The 20,679-nt window shown below is 52.1% G+C and overlaps 1 protein-coding gene across 1 annotated transcript; it reads left to right on the forward strand.

Moving 5' to 3' along the window:
- The first annotated feature begins 1,067 nt into the window (after nucleotides 1–1,067).
- SIK1 (salt inducible kinase 1) lies at nucleotides 1,068–18,681 on the forward strand. Its single transcript, XM_038760226.1, has 14 exons — nucleotides 1,068–1,138; nucleotides 5,047–5,272; nucleotides 6,111–6,227; nucleotides 9,182–9,245; nucleotides 9,615–9,776; nucleotides 9,952–10,076; nucleotides 10,195–10,318; nucleotides 11,188–11,423; nucleotides 12,322–12,471; nucleotides 13,297–13,419; nucleotides 13,758–13,980; nucleotides 15,991–16,266; nucleotides 16,830–17,073; nucleotides 17,956–18,681. The coding sequence occupies exons 2-14, from the start codon at nucleotides 5,120–5,122 to the stop codon at nucleotides 18,356–18,358; spliced, it is 2,400 nt and encodes a 799-aa protein (XP_038616154.1). The 5' UTR covers nucleotides 1,068–1,138; nucleotides 5,047–5,119; the 3' UTR covers nucleotides 18,359–18,681.
- The last annotated feature ends 1,998 nt before the right edge of the window (nucleotides 18,682–20,679 follow it).

Below are 20,679 nucleotides of genomic sequence, written 5' to 3' on the forward strand. Positions count from 1 at the left end.
CCTCACACCCATTCACACACACCCGCACGCCCTCACACAGATACCCACAGCGTCTCCCCCTCACACCCATCCACACACAACGACTCCCCTCACACCCATCCACACACACCCGCACGCCCTCACACAGATACCCACAGCGTCTCCCCCTCACACCCATCCACACGCAGATACACGCGGCGTCTCTCGCACGCTCACACAGATACACACAGCGCACACAGACATACACACAACGGCTCCCCCTCACACCCATTCACACCCGCACGCACTCACACAGATACACACAGCGTCTCCCACACACTCACACAGATACACACAGCGTCTCCCCCTCACACCTATTCACTCACAGATTCACACAGCACCTCTCCCTCACACCCATCTCTCCCTCACACCCATTCACACACACACAGCGCCTCTCCCTCACCCATTCACACACACACACAGAGATACAACGTCTCACACACTCACACAGGTACACACGCATAGATAACACACAAGCGTCTCTCCCTCACACCCATTCACACACACACACACTCACATAGATAGCACGCAAGCGTCTCCCCCTCACCCGTTCACACACTCCACGCAGATAGAGCGTCTCTCCCTCACACCCATTCACGCACTCATTCAGTCGTATTTATTGAGCGCTTACCGTGTGCAGAGCACCGTACTAAGCGCTTAGTACGCACACACCCGCACACACAGATACAGCGCCTCTCCCTCCCACCCATTCACACACACACACTCACCTAGATAACACACTAAGCGTCCCTCCCTCCCACCCATTCACACACTCCACACAGACACATAGCGTCTCTCCCTCACACCCATTCACATTCATTCAATCGCATTTATTGAGCGCTAACTGTGTGCAGGCCACTGTACCAAGCGCTTACTACACACACACACACACACACACACACACACAGATATACCCAACGTCTCTCCCACACACAGCATCTCTCCCTCACATTCACACAGACACACACAGATCCAGCATCTCTCCCTCACATTCACACAGACACACACACAGATACAGCGTCTCACACATACACAGACACAGTCTCACACACACAGATACACACACTCACACACACACACCCCCGCATCCAGTCCTCCGACCCGCCGGGCATCTGACCAGGTGAGGGGCAGGGAGCAGGTACGGTCCGCCGCCCCGAGACGGCGAGCCCGTGGGGGGCACGGTTTCTGTCTATTTGTTGCCGAATTGCGCTTAGTACAGTGCCCTGCACACAGTCTGCGCTCAATAAATGCGATTGAGTGAATGAATTAATCAGTGCTACTGTGTACAGACCACTGGGCCGTGGGAGACTGTGACCTCGTTATTGAGTAGGGATCGTCTCCTGCTGAAGTGTACTTTCCAAGCGCTTAGGACAGTGCTCTGCACAGAGTAAGCGCTCAGTAAATACGATTGAATGAATGAGTTAATTAATCAGTGGTATTGTGCACTGAGCACTAGGCTGTTGGAGACTGGGAGGCCGTTGTTGTGTCTATTTGTTGCCGAAGGGTACTTTCCAAGCCCTTAGGACAGTGCTCTGCACGCAGTAAGCGCTCAATAAATACGATTGGATGAATTAATTAATTAGTCAGTGGTATTGTGCACAGACCACTAGGCTGTTGGAGACCGTGAGGCCGTTGTTGTGTCTATTTGTTGCCGAAGGGTACTTTCCAAGCGCTTAGGACAGTGCTCTGCACACAGTAAGCGCTCAATAAATAGGATTGAATGAGTGAGTTAATTAATCAGTGGTATTGTGCACTGAGCACTAGGCTGTTGGAGACCGTGAGGCCGTTGTTGTGTCTATTTGTTGCCGAAGGGTACTTTCCAAGCGCTTCGGACAGTGGTCTGCACACAGTAAGCGCTCAATAAATACGATTGGATGAATTAATTAATTAGTGGTATTGTGCGCAGAGCACTAGGCTGTTGGAGACTGTGAGCCCGTTGTTGTGTCTATTTGTTGCCGAAGGTTACTTTCCAAGCCCTTAGGACAGTGCTCTGCACACAGTAAGAGCTCAATAAATACGATTGAATGAGTGAGTTAATTAATCAGTGGTATTGTGCGCAGAGCACTAGGCTGTTGGAGACCGTGAGGCCGTTGTTGTGTCTATTTGTTGCCGAAGGGTACTTTCCAAGCGCTTAGGACAGTGCTCTGCACACAGTAAGAGCTCAATAAATACGACTGAATGAGTGAGTTAATTAATCAGTGGTATTGTGCACTGAGCACTAGGCTGTTGGAGACCGTGAGGCCGTTGTTGTGTCTATTTGTTGCCGAAGGGTACTTTCCAAGCGCTTAGGACAGTGCTCTGCACACAGTAAGCGCTCAATAAATACGATTGAATGAATTAATCAGAGGTATTGTGCGCAGACCACTAGGCCGTGGGAGACTGTGAGCCCGTTGTTGTGTCTATTTGTTGCCGAAGTGTACTTTCCAAGCGCTTAGGACAGTGCTCTGCACACAGTAAGCGCTCAATAAATACGATTGAATGAGTTAGTTAATCAGTGGTATTGTGCACAGAGCACTAGGCTGTTGGAGACTGTGAGGCCGTTGTTGTGTCTATTTGTTGCCGAAGGTTACTTTCCAAGCCCTTAGGACAGTACTCTGCACGCAGTAAGAGCTCAATAAATACGATTGAATGAATGAGTTAATTAATCAGTGGTATTGTGCACTGAGCACTAGGCTGTTGGAGACTGTGAGCCCGTTGTTGTGTCTATTTGTTGCCGAAAGGTACTTTCCAAGCGCTTAGGACAGTCCTCTGCATACAGTAAATACGATTGAATGAAAGACTTTAGTGGTATTGTCCGCAAAACACTGGGCCATTGGAGACTGTGAGCCCGTTGTTGGGTAGGGATTGTGTGTATTTGTTGCCGAAGTGTACTGTCCGAGCGCTTAGAACAGTGCTCTGCACACAGTAAATACGATTGAATGAATGACTTAATTAGTGGTATTGTGCGCAGAGCACTAGGCTGTTGGAGACTGTGAGGCCGTTGTTGTGTCTATTTGTTGCCGAAGGGTACTTTCCAAGCGCTTAGGACAGTGCTCTGCACACAGTAAGCGCTCAATAAATACGACTGAAAGAATTAATCAGTGGTATTGTGTGCAGACCACTAGGCTGTTGGAGACTGGGAGGCCGTTGTTGTGTCTATTTGTTGCCGAAGTGTACTTTCCAAGCGCTTAGGACAGTGCTCTGCATACAGTAAATACGCTTGAATGAAAGAATTAGTGGTATTGTGCGCAGACCACTAGGATGTGGGAGACTGTGAGCCAGGTTGTTGTGTCTATTTGTTGCCGAAGTGTACTTTCCAAGCGCTTAGGACAGTGCCCTACATACAGTAAATACGAATAAATGAAAGAATTAGTGGTATTGTGCGCAGAGCACTGGGCTGTTGGAGACTGTAAGCCCGTTGTTGGATAGGGATTGTGTCTATTTGTTGCCGAAGTGTACTTTCCAAGCGCTTAGGACAGTGCTCTCCACACAGTAAGCGCTCAGTAAATAGATTGGATGAATGAATGAATTAATCAGTGGTACTGTGCGCAGAACACTGGGCTGTTGGAGACTGTGAGCCCGTTGTTGGGTAGGGATTATGTGTATTTGTTGCCGAAGTGTACTTTCCAAGCGCTTAGTACAATGCTCTGCACGCGGTAAATACGACTGAATGAATGACTTAATTAATCAGTGGTATTGTGCGCAGAGCACTGGACTGTTGGAGAGTGAGCCCGTTGTTAGGTAGGGATTGTGTCTATTTGTTGCCAAAGTGTAGTTTCCAAGCGCCTAGTAAAGTGCTCTGCACACAGTAAGCGCTCAGTAAATACGACCGAATGAATGAAAGGGGTCTCCGAGCAGGAAATACTGCTAGTAATAATAACGGTGATGTTTGTTAAGAGCTTACCATGTGCCAAGCCCCCTTCTAAGCGCTGGGGTAATAGTAGTGATGGCATTTATGATGGTGGCCCCACGTGGGGCTCCCAGTCTTCATCCCCGTTTTACAGTTGCGGTAACTGAGGCACAGCAAAGTGAATAATAATAAGGGTGGTACTTGGGAAGCGCTTACTTCGTGCCAAACCCCCTTCTAAGCGCTAGGGTAGGTGCAGGGTAGTCAGGTGGTCCCACAGGGGGCTCAGGCTTCACCCCCGTTTTTCAGATGAGGTAACTGAGGCCCAGAGAAGTGATGCGGCTTGCCCGAGGTCACACAGCAGACAAGCGGTGGCGCCGGGTTTGAACCCACGTCCTCGGACTCCCAAGTCCGGGCTCTTGCCACTAGGCCATGCTGCCTCTCTGGGGTCAGGGGTCAGGGCGGGGGACTGGGGGGGTCCCTGGCTTGGCCTCCCCGTGCCCACCCCCGCCAGGGGCCGGCCGGACCCCGGAATAATGATAATAATAATGACGGTATTTGTTAAGCACTTACGGTGTGCCTAGCAATCAATCAATCAATCAATCAATTGTATTTATTGAGCGTTTACTGTGTGCAGAGCACTGTATTAAGCGCTTGGGAAGTCCAAGTCAGCAACACATAGAGACAGTCCCTACCCAACAGTGGGCTCACAGTCTAGAAGGGGGGGGCAGAGAACAAAGCCAAACATACTAACAAAATAAAATAAATAGAATAGATATGTACAAGTAAGATAAGTAAATAAATAGGGTAATAAATATGTACAAACATATATACAGGTTTAGCACTGTCGTAAACGCTGGGGTAGATACAAGGTCGTGGGGCTCCCAATCGTAATTCCCATCCTGCAGATGAGGTAACCAAGGCCCGGAGAAGTGAAGAGGATGGCCCAAGGTCACACAGCAGGCAGACGAGTGGCAGAACTGGGATTAGAACCCAGGTCCTCCGACTCCCGAGCCTGGGCTCTTGCCACTAAGCCACGGGGCGCTGCCCGGGCACTTGTCCGGAGTCTGGGGTTGCGGGTGGGGGCAGAGCCCCGTCTGCCCTTGGTGAGCCAGGATTTGGTGTGTGTGTGTCGACCACAGTGTGCCCCTGACGTGCATATTTGACATATTTGACGCTGTTCTTTCTTTCCCCTCCCGCAGGCAGAAGGACATTTCATGAGCCTCTTCTAAATCCCGCCGGTCCCGTCCCCCGCCCCCCATCCCAGTCAAAGCCATGGTGATCATGTCAGATTTTACCCCCGTCCCCCTTTCGAGTCACCTCCAGCAGAGGCCCCTTCGGGTCGGATTTTATGATATTGAAAGGACCTTGGGGAAAGGCAATTTCGCCGTGGTGAAGTTGGCCAGGCACAGAGTCACCAAAACCCAGGTAGGTGGGCTTGAACCTCTTTCAGGGCTTTTCCGGTGTCATCTATAGCGTGCCCTCCCGAGCGTTTAGTACAACGCTTTGTGCACAGCAAGTGCTGAATAAATCCGATTGATGATAATCAGATTCCTTCTGGTAGTGGGGGGCCGGGGCAGAGGGGGTTACAGTTCCTCTCCCCCCACAGTGGAGGCTTAGGTATTTGTTTTTAAGTTGTGGTGAAACTAGCTGGGGAGAGAATGGTCTGACGGGAACATTTGGGACCGAAAGGCCTGTTTTGTAAGGCAGTGAAACTTGTTGATGGTTTACGCTCCGAAGAAACTCTCAAATGCGTGGTTTCAGTCACCCATATGCAAAGAAGTGTTCGAACCCAGAGGCAGGCTCATTTTTCTGACCAAAAGAGTCGGATTTCATCTGTAAAATGGTGATGAAGACTGTGAGCCCCCCGTGGGACAACCTGATCACCTTGCAACAGCCCCAGCGCTTAGAACAGTGCTTTGCACATAGTAAGCGCTTAATAAATGCTATTATTATTATTATTATTTTTAATGCCGAAATCATCCGAAGGTGACGGGAAAGCGTATGGTAACCATCAGGTGCGGAGCAGGATGGCGTGTGACAACCATGTTAAGCACCCACCGTTTCTGAGCTTCTGAGAGGGGTCTCAGTAAACACCACCGAGTGCTATTTGTTAACGACCATTTTATTCTCCTTAGACTTTTTAGGGATCTTTCCAAACTACACGTCATTTTTAATGAAATTAATCTGCGTACGAGGCGTTGAGTTTGCGTTGAGAAATGGCTCCACAAAATGACTTAACTTTCTTGTTCTATGCAATCTGCAGGTTGCGATCAAAATTATAGACAAAACCAGGTTAGATTCAAGCAATTTGGAGAAAATTTATCGAGAGGTTCAGATAATGAAGCTTTTGAATCACCCTCACATCATCAAGCTTTATCAGGTAAGAGAACGGTTCTGACTGATGATGTGCATGGAATTGCAGCCTGTGGCTTGTGTTGCCGATCATCTTATAGGGCTTGGGATTCTTAAATCAAACACAGAAAGGGAGCGGGCATCCTATTTAAGCAGAATACTTGCCGTATTCAGAGAGGGCCTTTTTTCATCAGGGTTCTGTCTAGGACTACGCTTAGTACAGTGCTCTGCACATAGTAAGCGCTCAATAAATACGATTGATGATGAATGTAAGCTGTTTGCCTACCCATTCAACGCTAAAAATTTCCTAGGTGGGGGTTAAGTTGGATGGGTCAAAATTTACCGAGGTTCCCTCCGGGTCTACAAGTGGAAGGTTTCAGTGCCTTACCTTTTTAAAATCTTCAAAACTTATTTTAAAGCCAAACCCTTGGCTTCTAAACTATTCCTACTTTTAAAAGTCTTTCTCCATTGCAGAGTGGCCGGATGGGCAATTGTTTTTAACCCCAGAAGCCTAAAATCTCTTCATAGACTGTAACATGCTGAGTAACTAGCATCTTTTAGCCAGTGATTTTTGATCTCCAAAGCCGGCAGCTCTGAATCTTGAAAACAGCACGTGTGGGGAAACTAATTTTTCTTTTAGCCAGTGATTTTTGATCTCCAAAGCCAGCACTCTGAATCTTGAAAACAGCACGTTTGGGGAAACTAATTTTTCTAGGGAGGGCTTTGGAGAGTATGGAGCGCTTCTTGCCTTACGCTCTTTCATCAGAATGGAACCGCTGAGTTATTTTGGGGACAAGCTAAGGGCAATGAACTTTTTGTTTTACCCCATTTCAGAACACATCTTAAAGCCTGAGATATCGTAGCCTGCTGACATAGTACCGGTAGCCTTTTTAACGGGAAGGAATAAACGAAAAGCAATGGGGTCTCATGGAAACAAGATATTTCACCTTTTAAAAAAAAAATTAAAACCCAAGGAATCTCCAACATGCTGTCGTGGAAGCAAATGATGTGTTGTGCAAAAATCAGATCAAGGCTCCTTTGCACATTCCAACCATTCGAGCTAATTGGTATTAGGTGTAAGTTCCTCTTAATCGTCTTTCAGAAGGGCCCATATGGTTTGGCGAAGTTGGCCCGGTCCAGAGAGTGTCCAGGTCAGGGACTGGGGGTGGGGACCTCGGTGGATTCAGAAACCCGAGGAAGTTGGAAGTCCAGAGTCCCCACAGAGATCGTCATCCATGGTATATATCAAGCGCTTATGTGTGCAGAGTACTGAACTGACACGACAAATAGCTCTTCAGACAGTAGAAGCACATTTTAAAAAATAGTATTAAAGCAAAGCCGAACATCAGAGAGCCCGCACAGATAATGCCCCTTTGGGGTCTCCACAGAGCTGTTATTCTAACAGGAGTTCTGTCCGATGGATGTCACTCTCTTTGGATGGGCCGGGGGAATCAGCCTGGGGGCAGGTCAGAATGGGGTCTCCCTCCCCATTTTCCTTTGACTAACGTGGAGGGAGGAAATGCTGTGTTAATTCTCCCCCTGCCCCTTAGTTACCTGCCGTCTGGGCAGTGGATCTTTCGGAGACATTCTTCAGCTGAATTGTCTTTTTCATCTCTTGTATCTGCAACTGATGGGCTACCTGCTCCGTGGAGACCGAGAAGCAGGGCTAGAATCAGATGACATAATGATGGGTATTTTTTTTTGGGGGGGGGGTATTGTTCTGGTTTCAATACCAGCATCTAGTTTTCATCCATCTGGCATCTTTCCCAGAACATTTCAGAGACGCCTAACTCTTTCCCTTCAGTATTTTTGAACTTAAAACATCTTTTTCCTTAGCTCATTACTGATTTTTTTTTTTTTTAATTTATCTTTCTGAGGCAGACGAAAGCTAGTTCCAGGTCTCCCTTTTCTTCCTTTCAGTGCTTACGTTTTTGTAAAAAAAAAAACAAAACGGTAGAATAAAACAATGTCACCCATACTCTAGCCATATTGTCTGTTTAATCTTTTAATGTTTTTGTTTCTTGGTATATTTGCTGCCCCAGGAGGCAAAACACAGTTCTCTCTTTGCAGATTCTTTCTTGATGAACATCTTCTCTGTTAAATTTTGAGACCTAAAGAAATCTGTTTTTATAAAAGAGAAAGTCTTGACTCTTCCCCGCCACCCCCACCCCCCTTGTTCTGATAATTAATAATAATATGAATATATGTGTATATGTGGAATGCTTTCTTTCAAAACCATCCAAGTCTTCCATATTGGCTAATTTCATTACCAGTCTTAATGGCATGAAGGTGCCACCAGCAGTTTTTCAGAAGCAAATCCAATCCCGGATCAATAAGTGAACTTTACATGCGTATTGACGTTGGCTGTTTCAAGTGAGGCCTGTTGAGCAATTCACTTGCACAAACAGCAGAGCTCTTTGTTGCTGGCCTGACAGAGTGGTATTCTTGCAGCCTAATTTGGAGGTGGGGTTGGGGGCATATGATATCTATTCTTTAGTCTGCTCTCGCTGCAAATATCAGCCTTGACAATCTACTCTTACCTTCTCAGCTTCTTACAGAAAGTCCTTGAATTCCAATAATTGTACACGTACATCCTCTGCCGATGTTTGACTACTGCCCAGATCAAATATATTTTTTGAAGATTTATCTAACAGATGAAATCCAATTTAAAGTTTGGAGTCCCAGCCCATATCTCAGCACAGGAGGGGAAAAAAGAGAGTTTGAGTTTATCGTGCGGGAGAGCGGGGCAGGGGAGGGTTTCTTGGGCCTTCCGCCGTCCATCAAGCCCCCAGTGAACAAACCTCCTTTGCGATTCCTCCATACTATACTTTAGAAATAAATGTGCTTTGCCTGTAATTGTTCTAAGTCAGGGTACTTATGAGCCGGAGGATGCTTGTCTTTCTGCAGGTTTCCTTCTTTGGGCATGCTTGGAGCGGGGGCATTGAAAATGAATTAAAATGCCTTCTGTTTTGCATTTTGTAGGTTATGGAGACAAAGGATATGCTTTACATTGTCACCGAGTTTGCAAAGAATGGGGAAATGTTTGGTAAGTTCTCCCTCCTCCTTAGACTGGGAGTCCCGAGTAGGTCAGGGACTTGGGTCCAGTCTTAGCACAGTGCTTGCCACCTATTAACGCTTTTAACAGATAACCCAGTCGGCAAGTCTACTATGAATGAGTTTCTCTTTGGTAGTGGTGGGATTGTGGGGGGTGGGTGAGCAGGAGGGCAGGATTTGCAATAAGATAAATATATATATATGTAATTTTTTAATATATGTTGATATATATTTAATAAGATACTAGAGCTCTAAGGAAAGCGAGCTTCATTCAGCTCTCACGCCTCTACCATGACCAGGAGAGTCCTCAGAAGTGGGAAGAGATGTGAATCGGGCACTCACTGACCTTATCGCCCTGCAGATTACTTGACTTCCAACGGGCATCTGAGCGAGAACGAGGCCCGGAAGAAGTTCTGGCAGATCCTTTCGGCTGTGGACTACTGTCACAGCCATCACATAGTTCATAGGGATCTGAAGACCGAAAACCTCCTCTTGGATGCCAACATGAATATCAAGTTGGCAGGTAGGCCCAGTTAAAGCACTGCCGTTGAAAAAGCTTCCAGACTGGGGAAACCCTCCCGGGCAGGGGGGCGGGTGGGCGGCGGGTGTGGGGTCCCAGCCTGACCACAGGGCCGGGCCAACGAGGGCTTGTCACTCTCGCGAGCGATCGTCTCTCCCCCTTCCCTTCCTTCTGGCAGATTTCGGGTTCGGAAACTTCTACAAGTCCGGCGAGCCCCTGTCCACGTGGTGCGGGAGCCCGCCCTACGCGGCCCCCGAGGTCTTCGAGGGGAAGGAGTACGAGGGCCCCCTCCTCGACGTTTGGGTGAGTACACTTTGGGCGGGCATCCCCGGTCGGGCTGCGGTGAAGGAGGGCGGCGGGCAGGGCGTTCTCTCACGGGTTCGCTGACGAGACCGCCGCGTGGCATCCGTTTCATTTACAGAGCCTCGGCGTGGTGCTCTACGTCCTGGTGTGTGGCTCTCTCCCCTTCGACGGGCCCAACCTGCCCACCCTGAGGCAGAGGGTGCTGGAGGGACGGTTTCGCATCCCCTTCTTCATGTCCCAAGGTGAGTGCGCCCCATCCCCCTCGGAGAGAGGGTGGGAAGGGAGCCATTGAACGGCGTGAGGGCTCCCCAGTCCCCTGCGGTGGCGACACGTATGGGAGGGGAAGGCGAGTTTGGGAGCGCCAGCCCCTAGCGCTGCGGGGTGTGTTCGTGTTGACTAGGAACCAGCAGGGAGAAAGAACAACATAAAGCGGTTGGGGTGGGTTTTTCTTTTGTTCTGTTTTGTTTTTGCCAACGTCCTACCTAAAGGACGGCAGGCACGAGCTTCGTTTCCTCAAGCCCGTGGCCCCCCGAGAGCAAACTTTCCCTGGCAAAGGAACTCACCCATCGGCTCAGAGCCCCGCCCACTAACGAACCCCGGAAAAAAGGAGTCCCTACCCCACTAGCATAGGCTGCCCTTTCTGAAATTCAAATCTCCAGTAAAAAGTCATCCTGCAGCCAGGGAGAGGGGGGCTTGAAGTTCTGAGGGAAGCTCCGGGGCCCCCTCCTCCACCATCCAGAAGCTCAGGAAGGCATCGCCCTCCAGTATCCCCGGGGCCGATGGGTGTGGAGTAAACAAGGCTTACCCCAGCACCCCGGATTAAAGGTGGAGCCCCATGCCTCAGGGGTGTTGGGCGGGGTGGGCTGCGAGGCCAGGTGTCCTCCTCCCTCGCCAAGCTGGGGCTTAGCGGGCTCCGGAGCACAGCTGCCCTGCCCTGGGTGGGATTGGGCCGACCCCCCCCCCCCCCCCCCCCCACCGGGAGAAGAGTTTGCCTCAGGGGAAGGGAGGGCCTGCCTACTCTTGACGGTAGAATTCCTCCACCGTCTTTGCGTCTAACGTCAGCGTGGGGTTGTCTGTGCTCTCCCTCTCATCCCCCGTCCCCACCCCGAAGACTGCGAATCGTTGATCCGCCGGATGCTGGTGGTGGAGCCCGCCAAGCGCATCACCGTCGCCCAGATCAAGCAGCACAGGTGGATGCAGACGGGCCCGGCCCCGCAGCCGCCCCTGCCGCCGCCGTCACCCCTCTGCTTTGCCCTGCACGGCTACAACTCCAACCTGGGAGACTACGACGAACAGGTCCTGGGGATCATGCAGACGCTGGGTGTCGACAGGCAGAGGACGGTGGAGGTGAGCCCCGGCCCTCCCCCAGCCCAATTGGCCGCCCTGTGGAGGGTGACCCTCCGAGGCAGTTCTGGCTGAGCCTCCTCGGTCTAGAAGCCTGGAGCCGGCCACCCGAGTTAAGAACGGCACCCTGGTAGCGAGGCGCCCCTAGCCCTAGTTTAGTCCCTCTGCCGGAGGTGCGAGCTCCTTCAGGGCAGGGATCGCGTCTTCTAACTCTACTGGACTCTCCCAAGTGTTCGGGGCGGTACTATGCAGAAAGTAGGCACTCAATAAATGCCATCCATGGATCGACCGGCGACTCTTTGATGGGTGATGCCGTCCGCTTGAATTAAGAAAAGAAAACCCCCGACCGTTCTTAAAGCGCCATCGGCTCTCAGGCCTCGTAGGAGTCAGAAGTCACTCCTGATCAGCCGGGCCCCATAAGGACCAGTTGTGAAGCTCCTCTAGACTGTACGCTTCTTGGGCGGGGACTCTAGAGAAGCAAGCGTGGCCTAATGGAAAGAGCTCAGGCGCGGGAGTCAGACGGCCTGGGTTTTAAAACCGGCTCCTCCACTTGTCTGCCGAGTGACCCTGGGCGAGTCACTTCACTTCACAAGGCCTCGGTTACCTCCTCATCTTTCAGATGGGGATTAAGACTCTGAGCCCTATGTGGAACAGGGATTGTGTCCAACCTGACTGTCTTGTATCTTCCCAGTGCTCAGTACAGTGCCTGGCACATAGCTCTTAACAAATACCATTCAAAAATAAACTCTCCCAAGCGTTTAGTGCAGTGCTGTGCCCACAGTAAGCCCTCAATAAACACCATTAATCGACTGATCCAGCCTTAACGGGTCCCGCCACCTCCGCGCTTTCCCCCCGTGCGCCGGCGGAGCCGTCCCTGAGGCACCTGTTCTCTCTCCTCCAGTCGTTGCAAAACAGCAGCTACAACCACTTCGCTGCCATCTATTACCTGCTGTTGGAGCGGCTCAAGGAGCACCGGAGCAGCCAGCTGCCCGGCCGGCCCGGAACCACCAGGCGGCACAGGCCGAGGAGCTCCGAGCTCAGCAGCTTCGAGGTGAGGGGTCGGGGGCGTCTCTTCGAGCCCTCTGGCCGTTCTGCACCTTGTTCCGGGCCTTGACGGTTTGCCCACAGGCTCTGCTTTCCCTAGCAGACGAACCTCGCCTGGCCAATCCCAACTCCTAGAGAGAGTCCATTAGGCATCCCCAAGCCAGACACCGGGACAGCTTTGTCAGCTCGGTGCGTAGGCCATCTCCTTGGCTTTCCCCTCGGATTTAGGGTGAAAGGAGTCTTCCTTGTGTCCCTGATCCCTTCCTGGGGATTATCAGGATCTTGGTATTTGCAGAGTGCCCACTGGGTGCCGGGCACTGGACTTAAACGCTCAGAGACATCATACCCCGAGGTGCCGCCCAGATCAGCAAAGACCTGCTACCCCAGCGGGCATCTCTGACTAGAAATTCTTGGTTTCTGTCAGGGCCCCTTTGGCCGGTGAGGATAGGTCGCTGAGAAGCAGTGTGGACCGGTGGAAAGAGCCCGGGCGGGGGAATCAGAGGACCTGGATTCTAATCTCAGATCCGCCACTTGTCTGCTGGGTGACCTTGCAGGTCACTTCACTTTTCTGGCCCTCAGTTTTCTCATCTGTACAATGGGGGTCCAATTTCTGCTCTCTCCCACCCCACTTAGACTGTGAGCCCCCTGTGGGACAGGGACTTTGGCTGGATAATCTCGTATCAACTCCCAACACTTAATACGGGGATTGGCAGGTAGTAAACACTTAACAAATGCCATGGGCAAGTGGCGGGCAGAGTTGGGGAGGAGGCGACCAGACTCCGATTGGACCTGAGTCCTTCCTTCCTGATGGCGCGTGTCATTCTTCCCCTAGATCTCCCCAGAAGCCCTCAGCAGCGAGTCCCTCAGATCCTCGCTATTCTACCAACCACCCCAGCCCTTGACGCAGTCTGTCTTGCAAGCGGAGATGGACTGCGACTTGAATAACCCACTCCAGGTGAGCATCGGCTGTGGAATTTATTAGGCGTCTGCCAGGCGCTGGGCTGAGCGCCCTGTGCCATGTTAAATCGTGGAAATATTAATAGCTGTAGTACTGGTTCAGCGCTTGCTACATGCCAAGCGCTGTACCAAGCGCTGGGGTAGATAGAAGCAACTGGCTTTTTCTTGACCTGGCATTGCAGATAGCGTAGCGCTTAGCAAACACCATCATCATCATCACCACTCGGCAGAGGGAAGCCTGCGGGGTGGGGGTGGGATCGGGAGGACGGACGCCGCCCCTCGCCATCCCGGCGGGACCCCGGGTCAGGGACTGACCGACCTCTCTCGCCCCTTCAGCCTTTGTTCTTCCCCGTGGACCCCAACTTGAACGGGCTGCTGCGGAACCGCCCCATCTCCCCCAACAGCCTGCTGGAGACCACCATCAACGAGGAGGTCAGGCAGGAGAAGGACCTGGAGGAGGAGATCCGAGCCCAGAACCCCTTTCACCTCCCCGGCAACACCAGCAGGAGACATACCCTGGCTGAAGTCACCACGCATTTCTACCAGAGCAGCCCGCCCTGTGAGTCCAGGCGGTAACTCGGGTGGGAGGGTGGGGACCGGTGCCCCCCTGCCTCCCAAGCGGGAGACTGGCAGAGTGAGGGCCATCCGATTCTTCCCAGGAGCAGCTCATGATGCTGCTGGTCATTAAGCACCCACTGAGGCCTGGACACTGCGCCAAGCCCCAGCGGGTGCCCGGACACTGTGCCAAGCGCTGGGAGCGATACAAAATCCTCAGGGCTCACGGGCTAGCTGGGACGGAGATCAACGATTGAATCCCCATTTTACAGAGGAGGGGCTGAGGCTTGGGGAAGCTAAGTGACTTCCCCGGGGTCAAACAGCCAGGCTAAGTGGGGGTGAGAGCCCAACTCCTTTGACATCTGGGGCCACACTTTCTACAAACTCATGATGGAGCGAGTCATTACAGTGCCCAATTTCACTCTTCATCATCATCAATCGTATTTATTGAGCGCTTACTATGTGCAGAGCACTGTACTAAGCGCTTGGGAAGTACAAATTGGCAACATATAGAGACAGTCCCTACCCACCAGTGGGCTCACAGTCTAAAAGGGGAAGACAGAGAACAAAACCAAACTAACAAAATAAAATAGAATAGATATGTACAAGTAAAATAAATAGAGTAATAAATATGTACGAACATATATACATATATACTCTTATCCCACAAATTCATTTTCTGATTGGGGTGATAGTCTCCGCTATTATTTTTATTAGGTTTGTAGTTTGATTTTTTGTAAAAAAATTTTTTTAAAGAATATCAGAGTAACAGGCCACCTAGATCACAGTAAGGCACATAGATCATAATAGGCAACAGAAGTAATGTAGGGAGGCAGTGTGGCCTGGTGGATAGAGCACGGGTGTGGGAGTCAGATGACCTGAGCTCCACACCCAGCTCGGCCACTGTCCTGCTGGATGACCTTGGGCAAGTCACTCAACCTCCCTGGGCCTCCCTTTGGAGCCCAGTGTGGAACCGAAACCTCCGGCTGTGATTATCTTGTAACTATCCCGGCATATTGCGTGCTCAACAAATACCGTCTGATTACTCCTGCCGCCCCCAGAAGAAGCCTTGGGGTTTTGGTGAGGTCAGGCGGCCCGGCCGTGAATTCACAACAAGCGCTTGAGATAACATTCCGACCCCGGGAGGGGCCGGGCTCAGCACGTCACTGGCTGGGCGATGCCTTGAGAAGCCCGTCTCGATCCTTTCTTCCCGGTGGGTGGAAGGATGCCCGCACCCTGCAGTTCCGGGTGCCGCTCTCCTCGGCGACTCAGGGGACCCTGGAGCAGGGTGGAGGCCTCTGGGCGGAGAAGCTGGCCTCTTTGAAGCTCCCTCTTTGGCTTTGACCTCTGCCTGTCCAGAAGGCGACACTGAGGGTCCCTAATCTTTGTCTAGTGGGATAGTGATAATAATTGTGGCATGGGGGAGGCCCTCACCAGGGGCCAAGCACTATGTTAGGTGCTGGGGTCAGTACAAGATCATCAGGTCAGACACAGTCCCTGGCCCACACGGGACTCCCAGTCTAATAGTTGTCTTGTACTTGTACATAGTCTTACTTGTACATATCTATTCTATTTATTTTATTTTGTTAGTATGTTTGGTTTTGTTCTCTGTTTCCCCCTTTTAGACTGTGAGCCCACTGTTGGGTAGGGACTGTCTCTATATGTTGCCAACTTGTACTTCCCAAGGGCTTAGTACAGTGCTCTGCACACAGTAAGCGCTCAATAAATACGATTGATGATGGTGATGATGATAATAGGGAGGGAGGGAGAAGAGGGATTTTATCCCCATTTTACAGAGGAGAAAATGATGTCAGAACTATATAAAGTCTCCCTCCCATTGATAATCTCTTGATTGGCAGCTTCCATCTGTTGCCCCGGATGTAGTATTCCTCTCCCCTAACCACCCCGACACCCACGGTTCTGGTGATTGCCGCTGGGGACTCATTCGGGCACCTCCCCCCTCTTCTTCCTTTCATCCTTTTCTTTCTTTCTGTCTCCCTCCCGTCCGCTGCAGGCATCGTGGTTTCCTGTTCCACCAGCCCCACCGAAGGAACCAGCTCGGACAGCTGCCTTCCCTCCTCATCCACCGAAGGCTCCGGGGCCCTCGGCGGCCGCCTCGCCGACCAGGTCCTGATGGGCAACGCCACCACGGTCAGGATGGCCTCCCCGTTCCTGGCCGCCCGGGCCACCGCGCCCGTCCTGCGGGCCCAGGGCTGCCTGGGAGGAGCGGCCCTGCTGCCCATCAGTTTCCAGGAAGGAAGAAGGGCCTCAGACACCTCGCTCACTCAAGGTATAGCCTCTTGGTGCTCCGGGCTGTCACTGGGTTCTGCTCTGGGCCACGCCAGGAGGTAGGCGGGGAGCCGAAGGCCCCCTGAGGCCCTGTGGGCAGAGGATGAGGTCCTTGTGGGTGGTTCAGGCAGGTCTGTCGGGGGGCGGTTGCCCCGCTTGAGGTTCTTTGAGTTGGGTTCTGCTGTCTGCTCTGGGAAATGTCTGTTTTACCTGGGTGCCGAAGGGAGAAGAGCCTCCCCGCTCCCTCCTTCCATTCCCGCCCCCGCCTCTTCCCTAACTTCCATCCCCGTCTTCCTCTCTTCCCCGTGGGGCCCATCTCAATGCAATCAGTCAGCCGGGAGCTTGGCCCTCCCTCTTCCCGGCTGGCCAGAGTCATGGGGGTGATGGCCTCGCCCCCGGCACAGGGCAGAGCGAGCGAGTCAGCCGTGGTCCCCCGGCCACGGGGAGCCCGTCCTCAGCGTTGGCCCAATTTGTCCCCCGGCCCCTGTCCACTAGCTGCCCTCCGAAATATCGAGGTGGCCCGTGTGTTCACGGGGCGCCTCCCCTTGATTTCCGTGTCCCCAGGCCTGAAGGCGTTTCGGCAGCAGCTCCGGAAGAACGCCCGGACCAAGGGGCTCCTGGGGCTGAACAAGATCAAGGGCCTGGCTCGCCAGGTGTGCCAGCCTGCCCCCGCCCGACCCCCGAGGAGCGGCCCGGCCGCTTTCCACCACTCCCAGCAGACCCCCGGCGGATATGGTGGCGGCGGCGGCAGCGGCGGCTGCAGCCGGGAAGGCCGGACCTTGCTAGAGGAGATCCTGAACCAGCAAAGGTAAGGAGGTTGGCTTTGGCAGTCGATGCTGGGTGAGATCACAGCCGCAGGGCTCAACTCAGCCAATCGGGGTTTATTGAGCACTTACACTGTGCCAAACACTGGGTGAGTGCTGGAGTGGATACACTGTCTAGTCTCCGTCACCAGCCCACGCACACACATATGCCTGCTGTGTGACCCTGGGGAAGTCACTTCACTTTACTGTGCCTGTTTCCTCATCTGTAAAGTCAATCAGTCAGTGGTATTTACTGAGGGCTTCCTATGTGCAGAGCACTGTCCAGAGCGCCTGGAAGAGTACAGAACAACAGAGTCGGCGGACCCAATCCCTGCCTATGGCGAGCTCACCGTCTAGAGGGAGATTCAATACTTCCTCTCTCTCCCCCTTAGACCTCGAGCCCTGGGTGGGACAGGGAGTGTGTCTGACTTGTATCTGCCCCAATATCTAGCGCAGTGCTTGGAACGTAGCGAGGCTGGAACGAATCGTATCATAGTCGTAACGATAAAAACAACGAGCAGAGAAGTGGTGCGGTGCCCTGGGGCTTGGTTGGGTGGAGAATAGAGCCAATCCCGGCGGAAGCCCAAAACAGGAACGGAGCCTTGGGGTGTCAGGATCTGTGGGCACTCAAGATTTCAGAGGAAGCAAGAACGGAGAGAGAAAATGTGGAAACTGTCTTGGGAGGTTGAATCTCTCCCGGTATGGGCAAACCCCCAGTTCCCCAAGGCCCATCTCGAAAGGTGGGCAAAACACAGTGAGAAGGGAATCGTGACCACACGCTGCAGTGCAGGTCCCACGGCCCATTCAGGAGGCCCTCGAATGAAGGGCGGTAAGTGACTTCTTCCTCTCCCCCTCTCTCTCTCTTTCCTTCTCCCTCGTCGGTATAGGTTGCTCCAGTGGCAGCACAAGCCGCAGGCCCCGGCGGGCGTCCCCCCGGGTCCCCAGCCCCTGCCCCCAGCTCCGGGCGGCCCCTGGGCCCCCGGCTCCCTCCTCCTGTCGGAGCTACAGCGGGAGAACTCGCTGGAGTGCGCCCTCCACCCCGCCCAGCCACCCCTCCCTCCCCCCTTTGGGACCAGCGTCTCTCCAGCCTCGTCCGCGGCCCAGCTGCTGGACGCCCACCTGGACCTCCGTGCCGACGTCCCCCCCTCCGCGACCCCCTTCTTCCCGGCGCGAGCCAGCGTGGCCCTGCGGCCCCCCGGGGGATATGGACCGGCCATGCCGTCGCAGGGGGACTGTGAGATGGAGGACCTCACTCCCGCCCCGCTGGGAAAGTTCGTCTTGGTCCAGTGAAGATCCCGCTCCTCCAACTCGCGCTCTCTCTCTCTCTCTGTCTGTCTCTCCCCCCTGCCCCCCGAGGGACTTCCATCATTCCACCTCCTGGAATGACTGACTCTCCAAAGCAATAATTTTGAAGTAGGTGGAGAGAATGTCTGGTGGTTGAGAAAGCCAGTACCTTTATCCAAGCGAAAATAAGCAATATGTGTGTATTTGGCTGGGGGGATTTTATTTTTTATTTTTTCCCAGGGAAGTGCTTTGGTTTTCCTTTCTTGCACTGAACAAATATGAATAGGGACTGGACTCATTGGAAAGAAAAAAATAACGATGGAAGTTGCAGGGGGTGGTGGGTCATGGGGGAAGCGGGGGTGGCAGGGTGGGGAGGGGATAAATTGAGAGAGAATTTTTTGGGTACTGTATGTGTCTGGCCAGCCCAACTCCCGTCGATATGCAAGATTTCTCCCGGCTGTTGGCAGCGGTGACATAGCGAGGGGAGGCTATAACGAAAAGGGACCACAGCCTCCTGGATGACAATATTCGTTCTGGATTTGTGAAGATTACCTCTTAAAGACCAGTGGCGTGCAACATTATGCATTGAGAGACACACACAAAAAAATGGGAGCATTGCCATTTGTGTGTGTGCATGTGTGTGTGAGTGTGTGCCTGGATGCAAGGTTTATATTGAGCTCTTTTGTTTTCTAAAGTTATGAGCAGCTCCCCACCCCCAGAAAACATCCATGCTTTAAATGAAAACTGTGAACTTTCTGATTGATGGCCCTCCGAAACAGACCGATACCATGGAACCTTGTCTCTGAAAATCAGGATCCACCGTTTCCCTCATCTTTTCAAGAAGAGTCTTTATCCGCTGTGCTCCGGGAAGGGCTCGGAAGGCCCCGACGCTGGTCTTGACGGGAGATGGGGAGTTGGAAATGCCAACTCTAGCTGGTGGCCCCCCGAGATTCCTTCCAGGGATATTCCCCCCAACCCCTCCCCCGTGGAGGGTGTCCTTTAATGCTGCACATTTTGTTTCTGCTGCTAATTCCATTTTTATGCATTTCATTATCAGGGTCCAAACCGAACAACCAACTCTGGGGGGAAACGTGCAATATCCCGTAGTTTAAGCTGACAGAAGCAAGAGGGGGGGCTCAGGCCGATTTCTCTCAGATCAACGACAAAAAAAAATTGATCTTTACTAGAGTTAGTCGGCACACGCAACCTTAAGGTGTGTGGATTGCTTTTTCTTTTCCCCCTTAGATTAGCGAAACGAGGTTTTGGTTAGATCAGTGTTTTTTAAGATTTTTTAAAAATAATGTATATGTATATAAATAGGAGACAGAAAAATAGAGACACTACTTATTTTTTATATTTTGTACTACGCTTTTATTGTGTTTCCGGTTTGAGTTTTCCTCCCTGATATGGAAGAGCAGGTCAGCCTCCCGTGGAACTTTGCATTTCTATTGAGGAGACCTCCAGCCTTTCCTTCCTTCCCTCCGCACCCTCGGGGGCAGAGGAATGGAGGGGCTTTTAACTCGGGGAGGCGGCCGAAAGTTTGGCCCAAAGTTACATCGAATCAAAAAAGGACCGCTTCTCCAATCTCGATCCGTTTCTGTATCGTGACCCGGGGTGCTTTCCGGTCCCTATGGCTTCTTGCAGCCCTCAGTATTCAACGGAAGAAAGGGTGACGAATAGGTATTTCATTAAACCCAAAAGGCCAAAGATGGACCAGGTTAATTGGAGGTAGGGAGAGGTGGTGGACGTGGCGGGGTGGGGAGATGGGGATCGATGCTGGTGGTGTTTTTCCAGAGACCTCTCTTTAATCGGTATTCGTTTGCTCCTGGATGGTTCTCGGAGCTGACCGCGATGACCGCTCCCACGGTCCGTTGCTCAACAGCTCCAGCGGAAGGGGAAGCGACTAAAGCCGAGTTCTTTGCCGATTGACACCCTCCCACCCCCAATGCCCCAATGCAGCGGAGAAAGCACCAAAGTCTCGTGCTAAGTTGCAAACCTGAAGCCCCTGGAGTGGGAGAGGCTGATTCCCCGCATAACAGCGTCTTTGCCTTCATTTTTATAGAGGTAGCACAACCAGCTGAAAACACAGAACTGAGTCGTCCCCCCCGCCAAACCTTTGAAAAAAAAAAAAAAGTCCAGATGCCATGGATCAAAGGCCACAGAAACAGTCATTTGTTTCCTGTTCTAAGCAATGACGAGCACTTTACTTTCATAGCGTTTTTTTTTTTCCTTTTCTCATTGCTGTAGAACCTCTTTGAAATTGTTTGTAGAGCAGAAAGAGGTCTTTTTTATGTGTGTGGATGTGTGTTTTGTAGATTTCTCAACAG

This window comes from Tachyglossus aculeatus, chromosome 18 (assembly GCF_015852505.1).
Source record: "Tachyglossus aculeatus isolate mTacAcu1 chromosome 18, mTacAcu1.pri, whole genome shotgun sequence".
Lineage (NCBI taxonomy): Eukaryota > Metazoa > Chordata > Mammalia > Monotremata > Tachyglossidae > Tachyglossus > Tachyglossus aculeatus.

Coding starts and splice junctions, on each gene's coding strand:
- SIK1 (XM_038760226.1), top strand. CDS start 5,120: ATGGTGATCATGTCAGATTTTACCCCCGTCCCCCTTTCGAGTCACCTC. Junction 5,273..6,110: donor ACAGAGTCACCAAAACCCAG/GTAGGTGGGCTT, acceptor TGCAATCTGCAG/GTTGCGATCAAAATTATAGA. Junction 6,228..9,181: donor ACATCATCAAGCTTTATCAG/GTAAGAGAACGG, acceptor TGCATTTTGTAG/GTTATGGAGACAAAGGATAT.